General features: G+C 36.5%; 2 protein-coding genes across 2 annotated transcripts; one reads left to right on the top strand and one right to left on the bottom strand.

Moving 5' to 3' along the window:
- The first annotated feature begins 6250 nt into the window (after positions 1 to 6250).
- On the top strand, positions 6251 to 9115 carry LOC133307458 (lysM domain-containing GPI-anchored protein 1-like). The gene is made up of 5 exons (XM_061507967.1): positions 6251 to 7154; positions 7283 to 7400; positions 7654 to 7815; positions 7928 to 7959; positions 8583 to 9115. Exons 1-5 carry the CDS (start codon positions 6506 to 6508, stop codon positions 8864 to 8866), a joined length of 1245 nt encoding a protein of 414 aa, XP_061363951.1. The 5' UTR covers positions 6251 to 6505; the 3' UTR covers positions 8867 to 9115.
- Positions 9116 to 16135: 7020 nt separating this feature from the next.
- On the bottom strand, positions 16136 to 16768 carry LOC133307384 (protein FAR1-RELATED SEQUENCE 9-like). Its single transcript, XM_061507890.1, has one exon. The coding sequence runs from the start codon at positions 16766 to 16768 to the stop codon at positions 16136 to 16138; it is 633 nt and encodes a 210-aa protein (XP_061363874.1).
- Positions 16769 to 19275: the final 2507 nt, after the last annotated feature.

Raw genomic sequence — 19275 nt, 5'->3', positions numbered from 1 at the left:
TTGTTCCCAAGTTGCATCATCAGGTGGGGACTGGGACCATTGAATGAGGAACTCTCGCTGCGGTGGACCGTGAGCTGCTGTCATCCGTGAAGAAATAATTGCTATCGGTACTTGAAGTGGTCTGTTATCAACAGATAACGTGGGAATATAAATTGGTTTATGAGAACCAGTACCAAACCAAGGTTTAAGCAAGGATACATGAAACGTGGAATGTATCTTGCATCCTTCAGGGAGCTCGAGCTGATATGCCACTGAACTAATGACTCTGATGATTCGGAAGGGACCAAATAAACATTTACTTAACTTATGATTACAACGCTTTTCCACAGAAACCTGGTGATATGGTTGGAGCTTCACCCACACAAAATCTCCAACTCCAAATACCTTGTCCTTTCTATGTTTGTCGGCTTGGCTCTTCATCCTGTTTCGAGCTCTAGCCAAAGAGATCTTCAATCCTTTCAGTAAGTCATTTCTCTCCTGCAACAACGAGTCAACTGCTTCCACCTTTACCAGCCTTCGTGGATAATAAGGCAACATCACTGGTTTCTTGCCATAAAGAGCTTCAAATGGTGACATGCCAATGGCCGAATGAACTGCAGTATTGTAATAAAATTGTGCCCAACAAAGGAACTGGGACCATGTGTGTGGTTTCTCATGACAAAAAATCCTGAGATACTGTTCAACATATCGATTGGTGACCTCAGTTTGTCCATCCGTTTGAGGATGGTAGGCTGTACTAGCCTTCAATGTGGTGCCACTCTGCTTGAATAAGCTGGTCCAGAATTGGCTCAAAAAAATCTTATCACGGTCTGATATCAATGACAGAGGGAAACCATGATTTCTAACAATCATGTCACAGAAAAAATGTGCCACTTTGGCAGTTGTGAATGAGGTAGGTAATGCTCCAAAATAAGCAAACTTACTCAATCTATCAACAGTAACCAAGATTGAGGTATACCCGTGAGACAAAGGGAGTCCCATTATGAAATCTAGTGTGGGGTCTTCAAATACTCCTTCGGGTGTTGGAAGAGGCTGGAGCAATCCATGTGGAACTGAAGTTGGGGATTTGAACTGTTGACACAATTGACAATTGCGGACATGTGTTTTTATATCCTTGCGCATGGTTTCCCAGTAAAAAGAAGAAGAAACTCGTAATAAAGTTCGGAGAACTCCAGCATGACCTCCCAATACTGAATCATGAGCTTCATGTAATATTTCTGGTATAAGCTTGGAGTTGGGGCTTAACAGAAACCTTTGTTGATGAAATAATATGCCTTCTTTCACCAAATTTTTTGGGACTGAACCAGGATCACTTGCTACTTTCTGGTGTAAAGAGCTCAGATAGACATCCTTGCAATTTTCTTCCTTTAGTCGAGCCAATAAGTCAAAGGTTGGTTCACCTATTAAAGCATGGACCGCAACTGTTGTTTCCTCCTCAAAGCATCTAGATAGGCCATCTGCAACCACATTTAAAGGACCAGGTTTATATTCAATAGTAAATGAATAACCTAGTAACTTACACAAATATTTTTGCTGCTCCATGGTTTGAATGGTTTGTCCCAACAATTCCTTGATACTTCTATGATATGTCCGAATAGTAAAATGAGCTCCAAGTAAGTATTGTCGCCACCTCTTCACTGCTTCACAGATTGCATATAATTCTCTCACATATGTAGATGCCACAACAAGTCTTGGACCCAAGCGTTTGTTGAAGAAAGATACTGGCCGATTGTTTTGTAACAAAACTGCCCCAATGCCTGAATTAGAGGCATCTGTTTCTATGACAAAAGGAAGACCGAAATCTGGTAACACCAAAACAGGGGTGCTTGCCATTGCCAGCTTCAACAATTCAAAAGCTTGCTGAGCTGTGTTGTTCCAATTAAAAGCTGCTTGCCTCAACAGATCAGTTAAATGAGAGGCTTTAGTTGCATAATCCTTGACAAAACGTCTGTAATAACCTGTTAGACCGAGGAATCCCCTTAATTGTTTGATGGACTTAGGGGGTGGCCAAGATAACATTGCTTCTATCTTTTTAGCATCTGCATGGACACCTTTGTGGGATACCTTATGGTCAAGGTAGTCAATCTCACCCACACCAAAAGCACATTTAGACAATTTCACAAAAAATTGATGCTGTCTCAAAGTGTGCAATGTAAGCTGCATGTGCTGGGTATGCTCCTGTAAAGAAGAACTATAGACAAGTATATCATAAAAAAAAAACAATTATGAACCTACGTAAAAAGGGACGAAACAAATTGTTCATCACTGCTTGAAATGTGCTTGGAGCATTTGTCAAACCAAAAGGCATGACCAAATATTCATAGTGGCCCTCATGGGTGCGAAAGGTTGTTTTCGATATGTCTTGAGGTAGCATTCTGATTTGGTGAAGCTCTCAAATCCAGCTTCGAAAATATGGTGGAGCCTCCCAATTCATCTATTAGTTCATCAATAGTAGGCATAGGAAATCTGTCACGAATAGTAAGGGCATTAAGAGCCCTATAATCGATGCACATCCGCCAAGAATTACCCTGTTTCTTAACCAATAAGACTGGAGAAGAATAAGGACTAGTGTTGTCTCTGATAAATCCTGAAGCCAGTAACTCAGTTACTTGTTTTTCTATCTCCTCTTTTTGATGATATCCATACCTATATGGTCGGACATTGACTGGTTTGGATCCTGATTCTAAATTGATGGCATGATCCAGAAAACGAAATGGTGGCAGGGATCGTGGGATGGAAAATACATCCTGATATTCCACCAAAAGTTGCCACAATTCTGGAGAAAGGGATGACTGAAGCTTCACCAGTTCAATATCCACAGCAGCTCCACTTTGATGAAGGGATTCACAAGCTAAGGAGAAGCAGCCCCCTATTGTTGACTTACCATGGATGGTTGCAGGAGACTCACCCTTCAACTGCACTAACTTCCCTTGCCAATCAAACTCCATAGTTAACTGGTTGTAGTCATGTGTCACTTTCCCCAAAGACTCCAGCCATGACATTCCCAAAATAATACCCAAAGACTCAAGATCCAGTACCCATAGATCCATATCAAAGGTATGGCCCTGCACCATTAACTTCACCTTTGGACATTTACTGTCACAGACCAAGAATTCTCCATTCCCAAGGAAAACTCTCATTTTCTTGATGCGTACCATAGGCAGCTACAAAACTGAAACTAACTTTCTTTGTATAAAACTATGCGTGCTACCAGTGTCCACTAGCATAGTCACTGGTTGTCCTTGAATGTTGGTGACAAAATTCAATGCTTTGGAATTGTGTGCTTCGGATAATGAATGCAATGCTGCATCCTCAGTGGTTGCTCCAAGCCCCTTAAAATTCCAGATAATTTCCTCTTTTTCTTCTTCAACTTCTTGCTTTTCTCCCACCAGTAATAAGAATTTCCCTTGACATCTATGTTTATTACTCCATTTCTCATCACAACTAAAACAGAGACCCAGTTCACGTCTCTTAGTCCATTCCTCTCGAGACAATCTCTTAATTGGGACCTGGGTGGATGATGTTTGAGAGGATGTATTCCGAGCTGTGGAAGATTGGGATACCATGGGTTTGTTAGGCAACGTACTGCCTGCTGAAGAAGAACTATGTGAGGTTGGATTTGTAACACCTTCATGTGTGCGAAATGGATGTCGCTTCGGATTGTTGGCCGCCCCATTATTCAAGGAAACACGCAATTCTGTATGATGAGCATTATAAACAGAAGCAAAATGTATTGCTCGTTGAAGGTTTGCGGGTTCATGAAGTTCAACTGCTCTTCGTAAATCAGGAACTAAGCCCGATATAAAGAAACTCATCAACAAACCATCATCCACATTAGCAGTTTGATTCATCAGCTTCTCAAATTCAAACAAATAATCGTGAAGCGTTCCAGTTTGAGTTACCTTATAAAGCATACCCATAATATTCTGATGGGGTTTTACTCCAAAACGCTGCTTCAACGCATGTGTGAAGTCTGCCCAAGAACGAATTGTTCCCCCTTTATAAGACCACTGGAACCAAGCTGAAGTAGGATCGTCCATCCTCAAACCGACTAGCTGAACCTGTAATTCCGGTGGAACTCGCTGCAACTCGAAGAAGATTTCCGTCTTGAAAATCCAATTGTCTGGATTTGTGCCATCAAACAAGGGAATCTCCATCTTCACAAATTTCAGCAACAACCGTGGATCTACAACCTCCTTGTGACCCATTCCGTTGTGAGAATTGGCCAATCCGTGATGATTCTCTGTAGCATGGTGTGACTCTTGTTGAATCTCAGGTGAACTTTTCGACTGAGAATGAAGAATACCCATGGATTCGTTCAATTGCTGCATCTGCGCCACAATGAGCGAAAGTTGATTTTGTGATTCATCGAAACGCTGTTGCAAGAAAGCAACTGTATCTGCTAATTCCTGAACCCGCATCGTGAGGAGAGAACACGCGTGAAAGCACCAATGTTGGACTCTACCTGAGCAACAAGGAATAGAGAGCCAAAGAGAACCCAAAAGATGCAAGAAATGGGTGAAATCTCTGAGCAACAGAGAGGTACGAATTTTATTAGATGGTAGCCAAATGTTTACAACAACAATCAATAAATTCTGCTAAATGCCTTATGTCCCCTTTTTATACGGTACATCTTTCCCAACCCTTTACACGTGTGTTTATTCTAACTTCCCTTTTCTATTACTTACACCTGTCCCTAAACATCAAAGACCATACACGTGTCTTCAACACAGAAAGTCTTTAAGTCTTGATGAAGGAATCCTTTCTCTACTTATCTTCCTTCGCTTCTGATGTTTGGCTCACTGCTTCTGATGCCCTTGTGTGTATCAGCATGCTCTGGTGACTGACACAAGGAGGCAGTGGTTGCAAGAAATAATGGCTTTGCACCATGTAATGGTTCTTGAAGCATGGCAGAGGAGGCAACAATGGATTATCAATTCTGATTATCCACTCCTGAATTGCTCTGCACCAGCCTCTGCTCCATTCGTGCAAAGAGCAACGAAAAATGGTTGTTTAGTGGTGTCAAAATTCTACTTTATTTTTGCTCTAAAGGAAGCAAGATTATCAACCAACTCCTACAATTCCATGGTGGAGATGAATACGGTGTTCGAAATTAAATTAGGAGAGGAATTTATAACAAAGAGAGAAAATACAAAATAAAAGAGAACTAACGAGTTTTTTATATTCTTCTTGCCTTGATAATAGATGGATATTATTTATCTACAAGAACTGACTCACCCAACAAGCTACTAACCATGTTAGAGACTTGACTAACTCTTAACTGTTAGGTCTCACACCTTATTTAGTTTTGATAATAATAAACAAGTGAAACAAAATTATCTAACAATTTATTAAATTAAAAGTTGTTACAGAATTTATTTTGTGATTAATTATAGAGAAGTGAACGCAATATAATTGTAATTGTGTACAAACCTGAACAGTTGAACAAGAAGATGACAACGATGTTCATAAAAAATTAATATAAGACAATATGAAAATGTAGATCAGCTTCTTGTACCCAAAAAGTAAAAAATGAAAATGTAGATCACCTTCCATCACAGGACTCCCCACAACCAACCACAAGCCTTGCCATTCACTATATAGTAAAGTATCGTATTGGTAATATGAAGGCAGCAAGAAAACTATAAATTCCTTACCCAAATGACTGAAAAAGCAGACTATACGGACCAATGCGGGGCACCCCAAATCAGAAAAGCAAACTGTTCAATTACCGAAATATCCCCCAGGACAAGCCATGGCCGTGCAAAGGACAACAATATTAGAAATGAAAATGATTCATCTACAGAGAATATAACTCTAAAATTAAACGAAAACATTTCAAAATTTGAATATGATATTCGAGGAAGTTGTCTACTTCACAATTTATTGTTCTGCCACAAAACCGAAAATATAATCAGTAAATGACATATACATCTATTTATTTTCTTTTTTTGTTAAAATAAAATAACTCGGTGTATGATTACAATATGAATGATTTGGACATAGGGACAAACCAGTCCAGCGAAACAACTAATGTTCAAATCTCAATGATCGAAGTCTGAACAGTTGTGTGACCAGTGAGTGACCTTGTGGCTCTACTCGTGATATGCAGCACACCTGTCTGCTACTCTAAACTCCTTTTCTCTTTCAAAGTGGAACCTTTACCCTTTACCCTCCCCAACATTCTTCTCTCTCTCTCTCTCTCTCTCTCCCTCGCTCCTTGTTCTGAGAGGGAAGACGCAAACAACCCAGAAACCCTAAACCCCTCAAACCCCTTTTGTTGTCTCCTCCTTGTTACTCCAAATTCCCCCTCTCTTAATCCAAAAAACATTACTTGTTGCAGACTTCAACATCCTAGAATTAAGTAGACCACATTGTACCTTGTTTGTTAAGCTCTCTTTTGAAACCCTTCACTTTCCCTTTTTGACCCATCATTGCGTGTGAGCGCAAAGTAGCTTCATCCATTGGATTCTACCTGGTAAAAGCCATTTACCAGAAGCCCATAATGTTGTTGAAGAGCACTTTCCTCCTCTTGTTACTTTTGCAGGCTTTGACAAATGGAAGCTGTAAATCCACCATAGAACCATGCACAAACTCAGATTCTTGCAATGCTCTACTTGGTTACACGCTTTACACAGACCTCCAAGTCTCAGAGGTGGCTTCACTCTTCCAAATCGACCCTATAGCTCTTCTCACCGCAAATGCCATTGACATCTCATACCCTGACGTGGAACACCATATCCTCCCTTCAAAACTGTTCCTTAAAATCCCAATCTCATGTTCTTGCGTTGATGGGATTCGCAAATCGGTTTCCACCCATTATAAAACGCGTCCTTCTGATACTCTATCGTCCATTGCGGATTCAGTATATGGGGGTTTGGTCTCTGCTGACCAGCTTAGTGAGGCTAATTCCATAGCTGACCCTTCAGTGTTGGAAGTTGGCCAGAGCCTTGAAGTTCCTCTTCCTTGCACTTGCTTCAATGGTTCTGATAACTCTTTGCCTGCAATTTACCTATCCTATGTTGTTCAACCGGTTGATACTTTGGCTGCAATTGCCGCCAGGTATTTCACTACTCTTACTGATTTGATGAATGTGAATGCCATGGGAAGCACAGCTATCAGTGATGGTGATATCCTTTCTATTCCAATACCCGGTAATTTCCTCTTTAGTCTTACGCTTTTAAAATGATGCTAACTTTTTACTTTTTATTTTTCTTATGGTGTTTTTAGTTCTCACCTATTATGTGCTGTTCAATCTCTAAACCTGTTTCTCATGTTGCAGCTTGTGCTTCAAAGTTTCCAAAATTTGCCTCTGATTCTGGGTTGCTTGTCCCTAATGGAAGTTATGCCATTACAGCAGGCCACTGTGTGCAGTGTAGCTGTGGACCACGAGACCTGAAGTACTAACTAAGCAACTTTTTATTTTTCTGTCTCCAATCTATTCCTTCACCCTTTATAAATAAACCTAGATTCTCTTTTAGGTTCAGTATGGTATGAGGAAAGGTGCACAATTGATTAGTTTTCATTATATCTTTTTTTTTTCCTAATAAAACTGATCCATGAATTTTTCACCCCATGCCTAACTGACCCTTGTAGAGTTTGAGAAGGCTGTGTTACTAACCTGTGTATTTGGGTTTCTCACTTTCTCCACAGTTTGTACTGTATGCCAGCTTCTCTGGCTGTTTCTTGCTCCAGTATGCAATGTAAAAATAGCAATCTTATGCTCGGGAATGTTACCGTGCAACAGAGTAGTGCGGGTTGCAATGTTACATCTTGCAGTTATGATGGTATTGTTAATGGCACCATAATAACAATGTATGTTTATCCTCTCCGTGCCTGCTTTTCTCATTGAGATATTTCATAATATCTGTTTTACTGGACTTGTCTTTGGATTTAAGCTTATTCATTCTTTCTTGTCTTCCTGCAGGTTGTCCCCATCTCTTCAGCCTCGATGTCCAGGTCAGAGTGCTGCAACCACAAACACATGCACACACACACACAGACACACATGAATGGGGAGTGACCCTAAATGCATTGTAGAATGGCATTATTCGCTTTCTAATAATTGTTTCAATTATAAAGATTTTAAATGATTTATTTTTTTGTTTTGATTTTCATTTTGGATGATTTATTGCTGAGATGTCAGCTGACTCAGTTCATATTAGGTGGCCATATTCAGCACTACTTTTTCTCCTATTCAGCTACTTGAACATGCCTCTAGAATAGATGATAGTTTGAATGTCTGAAATGTCAATATTTTAGAGCTAACAACAGTGAACTATCTTCAGTCTTCTTGATTATTCTATCTGCTATCTGATGACAGCAACTGCATGTGAACTCAAAAGTCTAGACTCTAGCCTCTAATTGCGCAAACTAGAGTTAGGTTTGGTATGCCTAGCATTATAATCCAGATTAAATTGATGCCCGGAAGTATAGCAATCTGTATTTAGTTCTAGATGCAATTCCTAATTTAATCTGCTCCCCTCTTACCAACTCCCTGAAAAAATAAAATAAAATTGACAACACTAAGTAAGTTGTAATTTCTGAGATGTCTTATAAATATATTTTAAATGATGCTGCAGGGCCACAGGAATTCCCTCCTCTGATTGCCCCACCTACATCTGTTAGGAGGGAGTCAGAATTTGCACCAGCGCCATCTCCGCAGTCAGATGGAGCTGGTCTTGTAACACCCAAGCCATCACTGGTGCCTGCATCAGGTCTTCCAGGATTCTCTCCTGCAAATGGTCCTATTAGTGGGATTTCTTCTGGTGCTTCTGCTGCATGCTCCTTGGTGAATCCATTACCCACTTTGATGTCTGCACTTGTGTTATTACTTGTCAAGTTGATGATCCCTGTGGCATTGTAATCTTCTCAATTTTGTGGTGGGTTTAGTTCTGTCTTGTTACTTTGTTTGTCAGAGGTGCTCCTATGTATTGTAGTTTCTGATATTCATTTGTACTCTCGAACAAATTTGTGAATTTGGAAAACTCTGGGATTTCGGGTTTCATCATGATCTTGGCCTTTTTTTTAATTTGGTGTTTTACCGTGCTATCTTGTAGTAATTCTAGGTATAAATCAATCATTATAGAAGCTCTAAGAAGTTGATAATGGCATCTTTGGGTACACTTGTAATTGTAATCATGTATGTGTCTCAACATTGTTTTACTACTTTCTCTTGTTTCTAATGCTAGTTGGAAGTTAATTGGGTTTCTTGGTTCTGCCAAATCTTAAATACCTTCGATTGTGTTATAGCAATTTTCTGTAGCACGGTCCAGTTTAAGGGTGTAATAATGCAAATGTTGGTGCAAAATGTTATCCTTCACGTCTAATATGTGGCAGTGGTGATATTTTGTTGTTGTTGAGTTCTCTTCCTTTTTGGTATCCTGTGACGACAATAATAGAAAAATGGAAGGGGTTGAAACGTGTAGAAATTTCTCTTTATGAATTTGGTAGATTGAAGAAAGGTTGTAACAAGTTCTATTTTCTTCTGTTTTTAATATAACCTCTTCATCTTCACGTGAATCAGCCAATTCTAATGTTGTTTGTAGTTTTTTCTATTCCCAACCGTTGAAATATTCACTTGCGATTTGATTCCCTTATTTCCATAATCGGTAAATATCTCTATTATGGAACACGAGATGAAGTCCAATTATAGAGCGCATGGCTGTTGCATGAAATAAGACCATAGCATTACCCAGAAATTGTTACGTGGGCATATTTGGTAAAACATATTTATTTTGTTCATGGAGTCATAGCTGAGCTTCCAATTTGAATGGTTGTATTAGAATTCAACACTTGTATGGTAAAACCAAATCATGGTATGAGATTATATATTTTGATGCCCGTGTCATACTTACCTATACTCTTGTCAGGCAACACTAATTGAGTTGCGTGTCTCAATTTTTTCATTCGTACCTAAATCCATCTCTTGACTCTTGAAGATCACTTTGAGACCTATATACATATGAATGCTTAGTACAAAAGGCATGATACTTATTATTATTATTATTAACTCTCTGGATGAAATTTGATGGACTACACAGGATTAATTAAGCTATCTGCCAAACAGTCATTAGGGACCTTGTGATATCTTAAGCTTGTTTTGTGAAGGGATGAATTTATTATTTGGCTAATTAGATTGATAATATACCTTTTAATTAACTTGGCTTTAACCTTTATAAAAAAGTAATATATAACAATAACAACAACAATATATCATCTTAAAAATACAAAATAACAAAACATTAATAAAATAATCCTTTTCATAATGTAACATTTAATTTTACTATATACAAATTTTATTATGCTAAATAATACAAGATTTAATGAAGATACTACTACTTGTACAATATCACATGTAGGGATGTAAATGAGTCAGTTAGACCAGACTTTGACGTTGATAGTCTGAGCCTATGTAAAACATTTAAAGCTCATACTGACCTATTAGTCTATTAAATACTTGATTTATAAGTCTGACCTGAGTTATTATAAAAAAACTAAAAAGTCTAATACGGCTTGTAAGGCCTACCAAGTTACAAACTAAAGTTTACAGATCCAAACCAAACTGAAATATAAAAGATAAAATTACTTATTCACAAAGACCACATGAAATAATATTTTCATTAACAACATATAAAGATCACATGAAAATGTTCATAGAGATCACATGAAAATTTCATATATGTACATATGTAGAATTTGCACTTTTTTTATTAATTTAATTTAATATATATTATATTTTAAATTTTAAATAAATATATAATATTTGTTAAAATAACATCAATTCTATTATTTTGAAAATTAGTGTTATAAATCATGATATCAGACATATCTTCAAGTGAACAATATATATCATAAATATATTATATTATTAAAAAAATTAAAAAGCTAGCCTGCAAAATTTTAAACTAGATTTTTTAAGGTGAGCTTATGTCTTAATTTTTAAATAAATTTTTCAAAAAATCGAAACCTGCTCTATTTCTTTACATTTCTAATTGATCGTATGATTCATTTACATTTCTAATTACATGTGGGCAGTGGCAATAATATATTTATTATTATTATTATTATTATTATTATTATATAAAAAACTTATGCCTCCCATTCCCAAAAATGTTGAATAAGGTCTTTGTAAAGTAAGAAAATTATTCTTAAATTAAAATAAATTAAATTTATGATGCAATCTAATTAAAATTAAGGCCACTCTCACCTGTGTAATTTACATAATTGAACCCATGTGATATTAAGATTATGTTGTTCACTGTGTGTTGGTCATAAAGAAGTTTGAACTTTGAAGTGAAAGCCTTCTCTTCAAGGGACACCACACCATGCCTTCTGCACTTTCAAAACTCTATGCTGCCACTCTCCATCGCTCAATATTCAATCTGTGCTGCCACACTATTGACATCGTAATCCTTGTTTCATTTTAGATGATGTTAGCCTTCTCGTCACGACACTAGACACCAATCCTTTCTTTTGGAGCACTTTTTCATTTTCCTTTTCCGATTTTCTCTCTCAAGTAATACATATACTAATATGCTCTCTTCAACTAAACTAAACGCTATTCCTAAACCCTCCGCTCCCAATCTCAAAACCTCTCTTATTTCATTTTTTGCAAGTACTTGCTTTTCTCAATTCAATCTTGCTCGTTAGTCAAATTAACAAGCCGTTGTTATAGCCACCGGCTGCAATTCATGTTGCTACGTATACGATTCCACTACCAACAAAAACCATGATTCCACAACCATTTACCAATGTTGGTGCAAAATGTTATCATTCCCGTCTAATATTTGAGAGTGGTGTTTTTTTGTTGTTGTTGAGCTTTTTGGGTATCATGTGAAGCCAATAATAGAAAATGGAAGAGGCTGAAACTTGTAGGAATTTCTCTTATGAATATGGTAGATTGAGTTGGTTGAAGGAAGAAAGGTTGTAACTATTAGCATATATTTTATATTTTGTAATTTTTATTTTCTATTGCAACCACTTGTAGAATGTGCTGATGTGAATTTCTATTATATTGGACTGATGGTGCTAATATGCATGCACCATTCTGTTACGTCTCTCTTAGCTTTTATTTTATTTGCAACTTGTATTCGTCATTCAGAGCATATAATGGAATATACAGATTTTTCATTCCTTCGGTTCTTCTTCTATCAGTTATCAATAACTAATATTAGAGATATAAATATTTATTTATTTTTTATTTGAGATATTCTAGATCTTTCTCTTTTCTAGTTATGCTCTTCTATACAAGAACCCCATATGTACAAATGAATTAACCTAATCAATGAAATCAATATTTTTCGTTTTATCTCTTTTACCTTCTAACACGGTATCACAACAAATTTTTTATCCTCCGTGAATGGAGGTTTCGCTGCCATCAATTTTTTTTTCTTCTCTATCGATATTCCTTTCCTTCATGTCTGTTTCACTCTTCCTATCATCAGTAAATTTCTCCTCTCTCTTTTTTCGGTCATCTTTTATGGCCACTTTCCTATCATCAGTAAATATCACTATCCGGCGACCTTTTTCGGTGCCCTGGTATTTTTATTTTATTTTAGGTGCGGGTTGTCTTCTTTGGTGATCTTCCCAGCATCCTTTTCTCTCCAATAGAATTTTGAATTTTCCAGATCTATTGGGTTTTAGTCCATATCTGTGTCCCTTTTTTTTTTTTTTTTCTAAATCGGGTTTCTCTCTTAAACAATGGTGGATCTTCAAACCGTTTGGTGCATGTATGGTGAAGTAGGATTCCTCTCACAAGCTTTTCCATTGCGACAAATGCCGCCATCATTTCCAGCACTATTATATATGTTTTCTATTACATTTTTTCTCCTTTTAGATTTGTTTCATTTTTATTATTTTTTGCATTTTTCGTTTTCCACCGTCTTTTCTTAGATCTGTTTCATTTGTTTTCTATGGCATTTTTCATCTACCAGCGTAGTGTCTTTGTCCACCGGCGTCGTTCGTCTTTGATATTGTTCGTCGATGTTCTCTCTCTAGGTGCGCCGCCACATCTCCATAGTCGCTGAACTTGTGCGTCGCCGATCTCTTTTGTGCCATCCAACCTTCATGCGCTGCTGTTTGTGACCCTCCCAGATCTCGTACAACTATCAGACCAGTGCCCCTTGCATTTGTGTTATTGTTCGCACCACCCAATTAATTATTTGTGGTGTTTGCCATTTGTGTCTGCTGCCTCTGCCTCTCACTAGTGCCTTCTATGTACCAAGTGTTTGACCAAAGTCTCCATTGAAGTTATTTGGATGAGTGGTTCTATTTTTTTATTTTGATTTTTTTTTCTTGGCCACTTTGATTTTATTTCCACATATGTTTGTGGGACAAATCTAACGTACTACTGTAGCACCGAGTGCTCAGTAATACTTCCATCCAAATTTTGACATTTGTATTATTTTTCCATGTCATCTTTCATACATGGCACTAATATTTAAAAAAAAAAATTATTTTCACAAAAGCATGTGCAATCCGCTACCGTTCCCTTCACACAGCAACTTCCATGACTCTCAATTTCAGCTTTTCGTTGCCACCTTCCTCCTTAGCAAAGCAAGTCCGATCTTGACAGGCTCGCCGGAAAATCCATCTTTGCCAGCAGGCTCTGCTTGAAAATCTCGATCTACGCTGGTAATTTTTATCCCTAATTTTTATTTTACTTTTATCCCAAAATCTCCATCTTGTTTAGATCTCTCTCACCATTCGATTTAAAAAACATAGCTGTAAATCTAATATGTTCTCTCCCTTCTAAAATTCTCTATTTGTCTACGCATATTTTTTTTTTTTGAAAAAAAATTCTAATTTACTTTCTCATTATTTTGATTTTGATTTTTTTTATTTTCAGTATTGCCCACTGATTTTCCTTTGCTGGAATAAGGCTTTAGAGGGTAGGTTAGATACTGCTTGCATATGGGGTATGTTTTCTGAATCCAACCGTAACTAAAGAAATTAAACTCATTTTTTAAATTTTTCTTGCAGTTGTTTCGTTCATCCCTTGATGGGTATCAATAATTTTGTTCATATTCACCAGTAGTGATAACCATGTAGTGGCTGTGTTAGTGTATAACACAGATGATTGTTCATTTTGCGTTGAAATTTGGAAATAATATGTATTTTTTTTGTGAATTGTTTTGATTTATATGGTTGTCTGGAAATTTTTAAAAAAGGAATCAAGATGGACTATAATATAGCTCAGCTATATGATAAAATAGTTGGCCAATTGGTTGACTTGTACTTTTTCCCCCTCTTAATGTTGAAACCGTAAATAGAATCAAAATCATGAAGCTGCATATGGGGAGTTGTTTATGTGTTTATGGGATGGGTTTTACACTTATATCCTAATTTGAATTTCACTATTCGATATAATTTGGCAAGCCAGCTATTTGTATCATAGGATGAATTAGTGATGGCTTTGAATTGTGAGATATGTACATGAATCGGTGTGATTCTGTTTTACTGGTAGTCTGATACAAATTGCATGATTCTATGATTTAATTTACTGTGATGGGTGTCAAATGTTTTCTTGACCATAACATGAAGATTTATTCTGGCTTATCATTTACTTGCACATTAAATTCTGGTTGCTGAATTTTATTAAACCAACTCTAATTTCAGAACAGAAGTAGCAAAAGTTTTCTGAAATCAAAGCTGGACTAGATGAAGCTGATGTTCTGTACAAAGTTGAAATGTTTGCTCATATCTCCAGACTTAAAGAGACATGGTTGAATCTTTACAAGAAGGAGTCACAGAGCAAAAGGATGCTTATGGAGACTGACAAGCTTGTTGAGGTTTCCAAGTCTCTTCAGATCAAATGGAAAGTTGTAGTCGACAGGAAATAGAATTTATGAATATGAGTTGCTAGTGCAAACGTTCCTAATGTATAATGAATTATGTGAAAAAAAATTCACTTGATAGTAGCTATTTGTCAAGCAGTTTTATCTTTATTCTTTTTAGTCTTTTTGGATTATCATGTCATTTGTACTTGTCCAGTTCAATATCAAGTCACAATTTGATTGAGTATCAATTCCAAACCTTATTTGCTATTTATTTTAATGCCCTAATTTATTTATTTCCTTCTTTTCCTTTTGAAATTACTTGAAACATGTGCTGTAAAAGTAAATTGGATGACATTGCACAAAATCAATCCAAAATCAGCTCCAAAATAAATATATATTTGTGTTAAATGTCTGCAGCATGAACTATTTACACCAAATACACAAGTTAACAAAAAAAAATATTTAAAAAAGCACCAGCACCATTAACAAAAAGGCACCACCAGCAACCAAAAAAAGCACCAGCACCAACACAGTCCTTTAAAAAAGCACCAGCAACCAAGAACAACACCAGCAACCAAGAACAGCACCAGCAACAAGACTGCACAGATTGTGGTTTTCTACAGTGGTCAAAATGGATCTGTTATAAATGAATGTGCAGGATCTTGCCAACAGAAATGGTAGTGGTCAAAATGATGAATCTGTCAATTTGCAGGGAGAAATTTATCTTCCAAAATCATGGCTTGTCTGACCCCATGTTACTTTCGAAAAATTGTTGTTTGACTCAATAAAGAAAAGTGAAAAATCAAATTTTAAGTAAGATTATATTTAGAAAATTACAATACAATAATACTACCTGTGTATATGGTACTTGAGAGATACTTGGAAAATAAAATGTTGGAAAAGTATTAGCATTTGCCACTTGAGAGATATATGGACAACCAAAAGCAGGGGGAGGTGTTGAAGATGAGCTAAAATTTGTGGCATTTGTACTTGTAGCTTTACCGATATAAAAAAAATTGAAATGGAAGATAAGCATATGATTGTATAAAATTAAAAAAAGTGAAAAATCCAAATTATATTATTCATTTTACCTTTTTCAGCAGGATCATGCCTTAGAGGTTTAGATGTAATAGCACCTTGTGATATGCTTCTAGCTTGTGATATATGTTTCTTACATCTTTTCTTCTCTAGTTGACTTTTCATTCTAGCATTTGTAACTCCTTTTGCTCGAACACGTGTCAGATCTAGTACCCCTTTTCTATTTAATTTACTATGCTCATCCTTCTGTTCATCACTAGTCATATCATTCGCTTCAGTAGGTTTGCTAGTGAAAGGGTCAACCGAGCTAGTATTTTTTAACATCCTCTCCAACATTTTTTCCCTTGCTCTAGGTGATCTTCAGCCATTTTGGTTGATTCATTTGTCAATGCACCCTTGGTTGCAAAATAAATGGCTTTCCTCATTATTTGGCTCATGCGTAGATTAATTCTTTGTGCTGAAACCTCACAAGCTTGGGGTGGAATGCTATCACTCACATTAAAACCATCTTTCGCATCTTTTGTCCACCTCTTCAAGATATATTGAGAAGGTATATGAAAAATATTGTGAAAGTTAAGTACCTTCAATGCATGAAGACATAAGAGACCAACCGATTGAAACTTCTTACAACTACATTCAACCAAGCAATTTGCAGATTCAAATGTCACAAAATATTGTTTTTCATCTCCAGATTTAACCAACTTGTAACCAAAGCAAGTACAATTTTTGTTGGTTTTTTCAATGGCCACAGATAAAGATTCACATAGTTCTTCAAAGAATTCTTCAAAAATAACATGAGTATAGACTTGTGCAGCTTGTTCGGCCATACCTGCAAGTTTTTTTACTTGAGGAGGTGTAGATTGATTGCATTCAAAGTCCTTTTGCAACTCTGACCAACGTCGACGCTCCAAAACTTTTTCATAACAGAGCACAAATTGAGAAAGAGACATTGTTTTACAAGTTACAGTACGAAAAATATTATTCATACTCTCACTTCTTTGTGTTGATAACATGCCAGTTGAAAAATAATTCTTACTAAATCCTGGACACCATTTTTCCCGTAACTCAGAATTTTTTCAACCATGAACATTTTGAAATGTCTACTTTCGTGAGTAAACGTGCCCACACTTCTTCAAACTCTTGCTCAGATTCACAATTGTAAAGACACCTATTAAATAGAACCTTAAAGTCAGGTTGTCTCAAATAATACGAAAGATGCTTAGCAGCATTTTGGCTAATATGCCACAAACAAAGTCGATGTTGAGCTTCAGGAAGAACTCTCTTAATAGCATTGGCCATTGCTTGACATTGATCAGTAAAAATTGTTTTAGGTTGCAGTCCACCCATTGCTTCCAAAAAAGATTCAAAAAGCCAAATGAATGACTCTGTTGTCTCATCTAACAAGAAAGCACAACCAAACAGAACACTTTGTTTATGATGACCCTAATGAAAGGTGCACAAGCCATATTATACTTGTTTGTTCGGTAGGTTGTGTAAAAAATGACCACATCTCCAAAGTGACTATAATCTGTCCTTGATATGCCATCTCTCCAAAAAATATTAGTCATGCGATTCTCACGATCAACTTGCATTGTGTAGAAAAAGGATGGATCATTTGCTTGTGATTTTTTGAAATGATTAATAACACTTTATGCATCTCCTGCTTCAAGAGTGTTGCTCCTTTTACTTTGTAAAAAATTATCACAATCATGTTTTAAAAATCCAACATGCTGGGCTCTTCCGGCAACTTCAACAAAATATGAATACATACCACATGGTTTTATGCCAGCATTATCCATATCTTCAATCATGTTAGCATGTGCTTCATCAACATGTCTTTGGGATCTTAGCATAGCTCGCGCGCATGATTTCACAAGATCATGATTATGATCAGGAATGAATTTATAAACAATCCAATTATCCCTCTCAATTTTAAAGCATATCATAGCTGGACAACCCGTTCTTGTTTCTTTCCTATTTACTTTCTTCACATATGAAGGATCCTTCAACCTTCTATATCCTTCTCTTCCACAAACAAATATTCTTTGGCTTATGGTCCCATCTGCTAATCTTCGATATTGTGCTTTTCTCACAGTAAAACCAGTCAATTTAGCATATTCATTATAGAACTTATAAGCTTCATCTTCAAATGAAAATATCATCCCAATTTTTGGCTCATATCCATTTTCTTCTCTTGTCACAATCAATGGCATCTTTGTTTGTTCATCATCATGTTCACTTTCTGAAGTACTCATTTCACTAGATAACGACTGCAACTCAAATAACCAAAAAAAAAAAATGAATATTAAAAAAAAGGATAGGGGAACAAGAACCATAAAGTCAAAAAAATCTCTAATTCTTTGGACGTTTAATAGCATTTTAGGAACCCTTTTAAAATTGGCAACAGGAGCCATAAAGCCAAAAAAAAAACTGTACTTGTTTGCATGTTTCAATAATAGTCAAATGTTTCTATAAGTTAATACTTTACGCACCTGAACTTCCATTTGGTTGAGAATTTGAGTTCCCTGTGTCAATCTTCAATGGGTGAGAATCAATAAAGAAAGAAGATGGAAGATTGCTTAAATGTCCCTTCAAGGTTAACCTCAATAAATGACATAAAGCCAAGTGTAACAGCACCTCACAATTCTTCGTAGTATCAGCAAGAATTCCTAGTGACTCCCCATTTGGAAGAACAGCCAACACCCACAGAGATTTTCTACGACATGCTCATTAGAATGGTTTCCCCCATACTAGCTAGTTTTAGCTGAAATTAGGATGAAGTTTCTTAGTGTTTTTATCCTCCAATTCTTGCCTTTATTTTCTCTGATTTCCAAAAAAACAAATAGATGCAAGAAATATGAAAGAAAATACAGAGGAACTTGAAATAAGAGAAAAAAGATAGAATACCAGGCGAAAAGAATGGCGGGAGTTACATGAAAAGAACCACTAAAATTTTGGTTGAAATAAAAAAAAATTAAAATATTAGTGCCATGTATGAAAGATGACATGGAAAAATAATACAAATGTCAAAATTTGGATGGAAGTATTACTGAGCACTCGGTGCTACAGTAGTACTTTAGATTTGTCCATGTTTGTGGTGTTATTCAAGTCTCATTTGGCTTGTATTTGATTTTTCCATTGTTTGGCTTTATTTTGGCCTCCAATTCAGGGGGAGTATTTTTCTCGGTTGTTGCCTGGTCCGCGGATTATCCTGGTTATGGCTCCGTCGGCTTTTATTTTAGTTGCAGCACTAATGTTCAGGCTGATGTCCATCCCAGCACATTATAGCTGATGTTCATTCTAGCATTGTCTATTTACCAGCTCTTCAGACTGATGATCATTCTAGTTGATTTGCCGTGCTACCGATTTCTCCGGTTGATGTTCCGTGAAACTTTTATTTTCTTTCTTTTCAAGATGGATTGTTCATGCTATTCAACCTCCATCTTGAGGGGGGGGG

The sequence above is a fragment of the Gastrolobium bilobum genome, unplaced genomic scaffold (assembly GCF_033153095.1).
Source record: "Gastrolobium bilobum isolate Gb01-03AN ecotype WA unplaced genomic scaffold, APGP_CSIRO_Gbil_v1 utg41344, whole genome shotgun sequence".
Classification (NCBI taxonomy): Eukaryota; Viridiplantae; Streptophyta; class Magnoliopsida; order Fabales; family Fabaceae; genus Gastrolobium; species Gastrolobium bilobum.
This window is presented reverse-complemented; position numbering and strand designations above follow the sequence as displayed.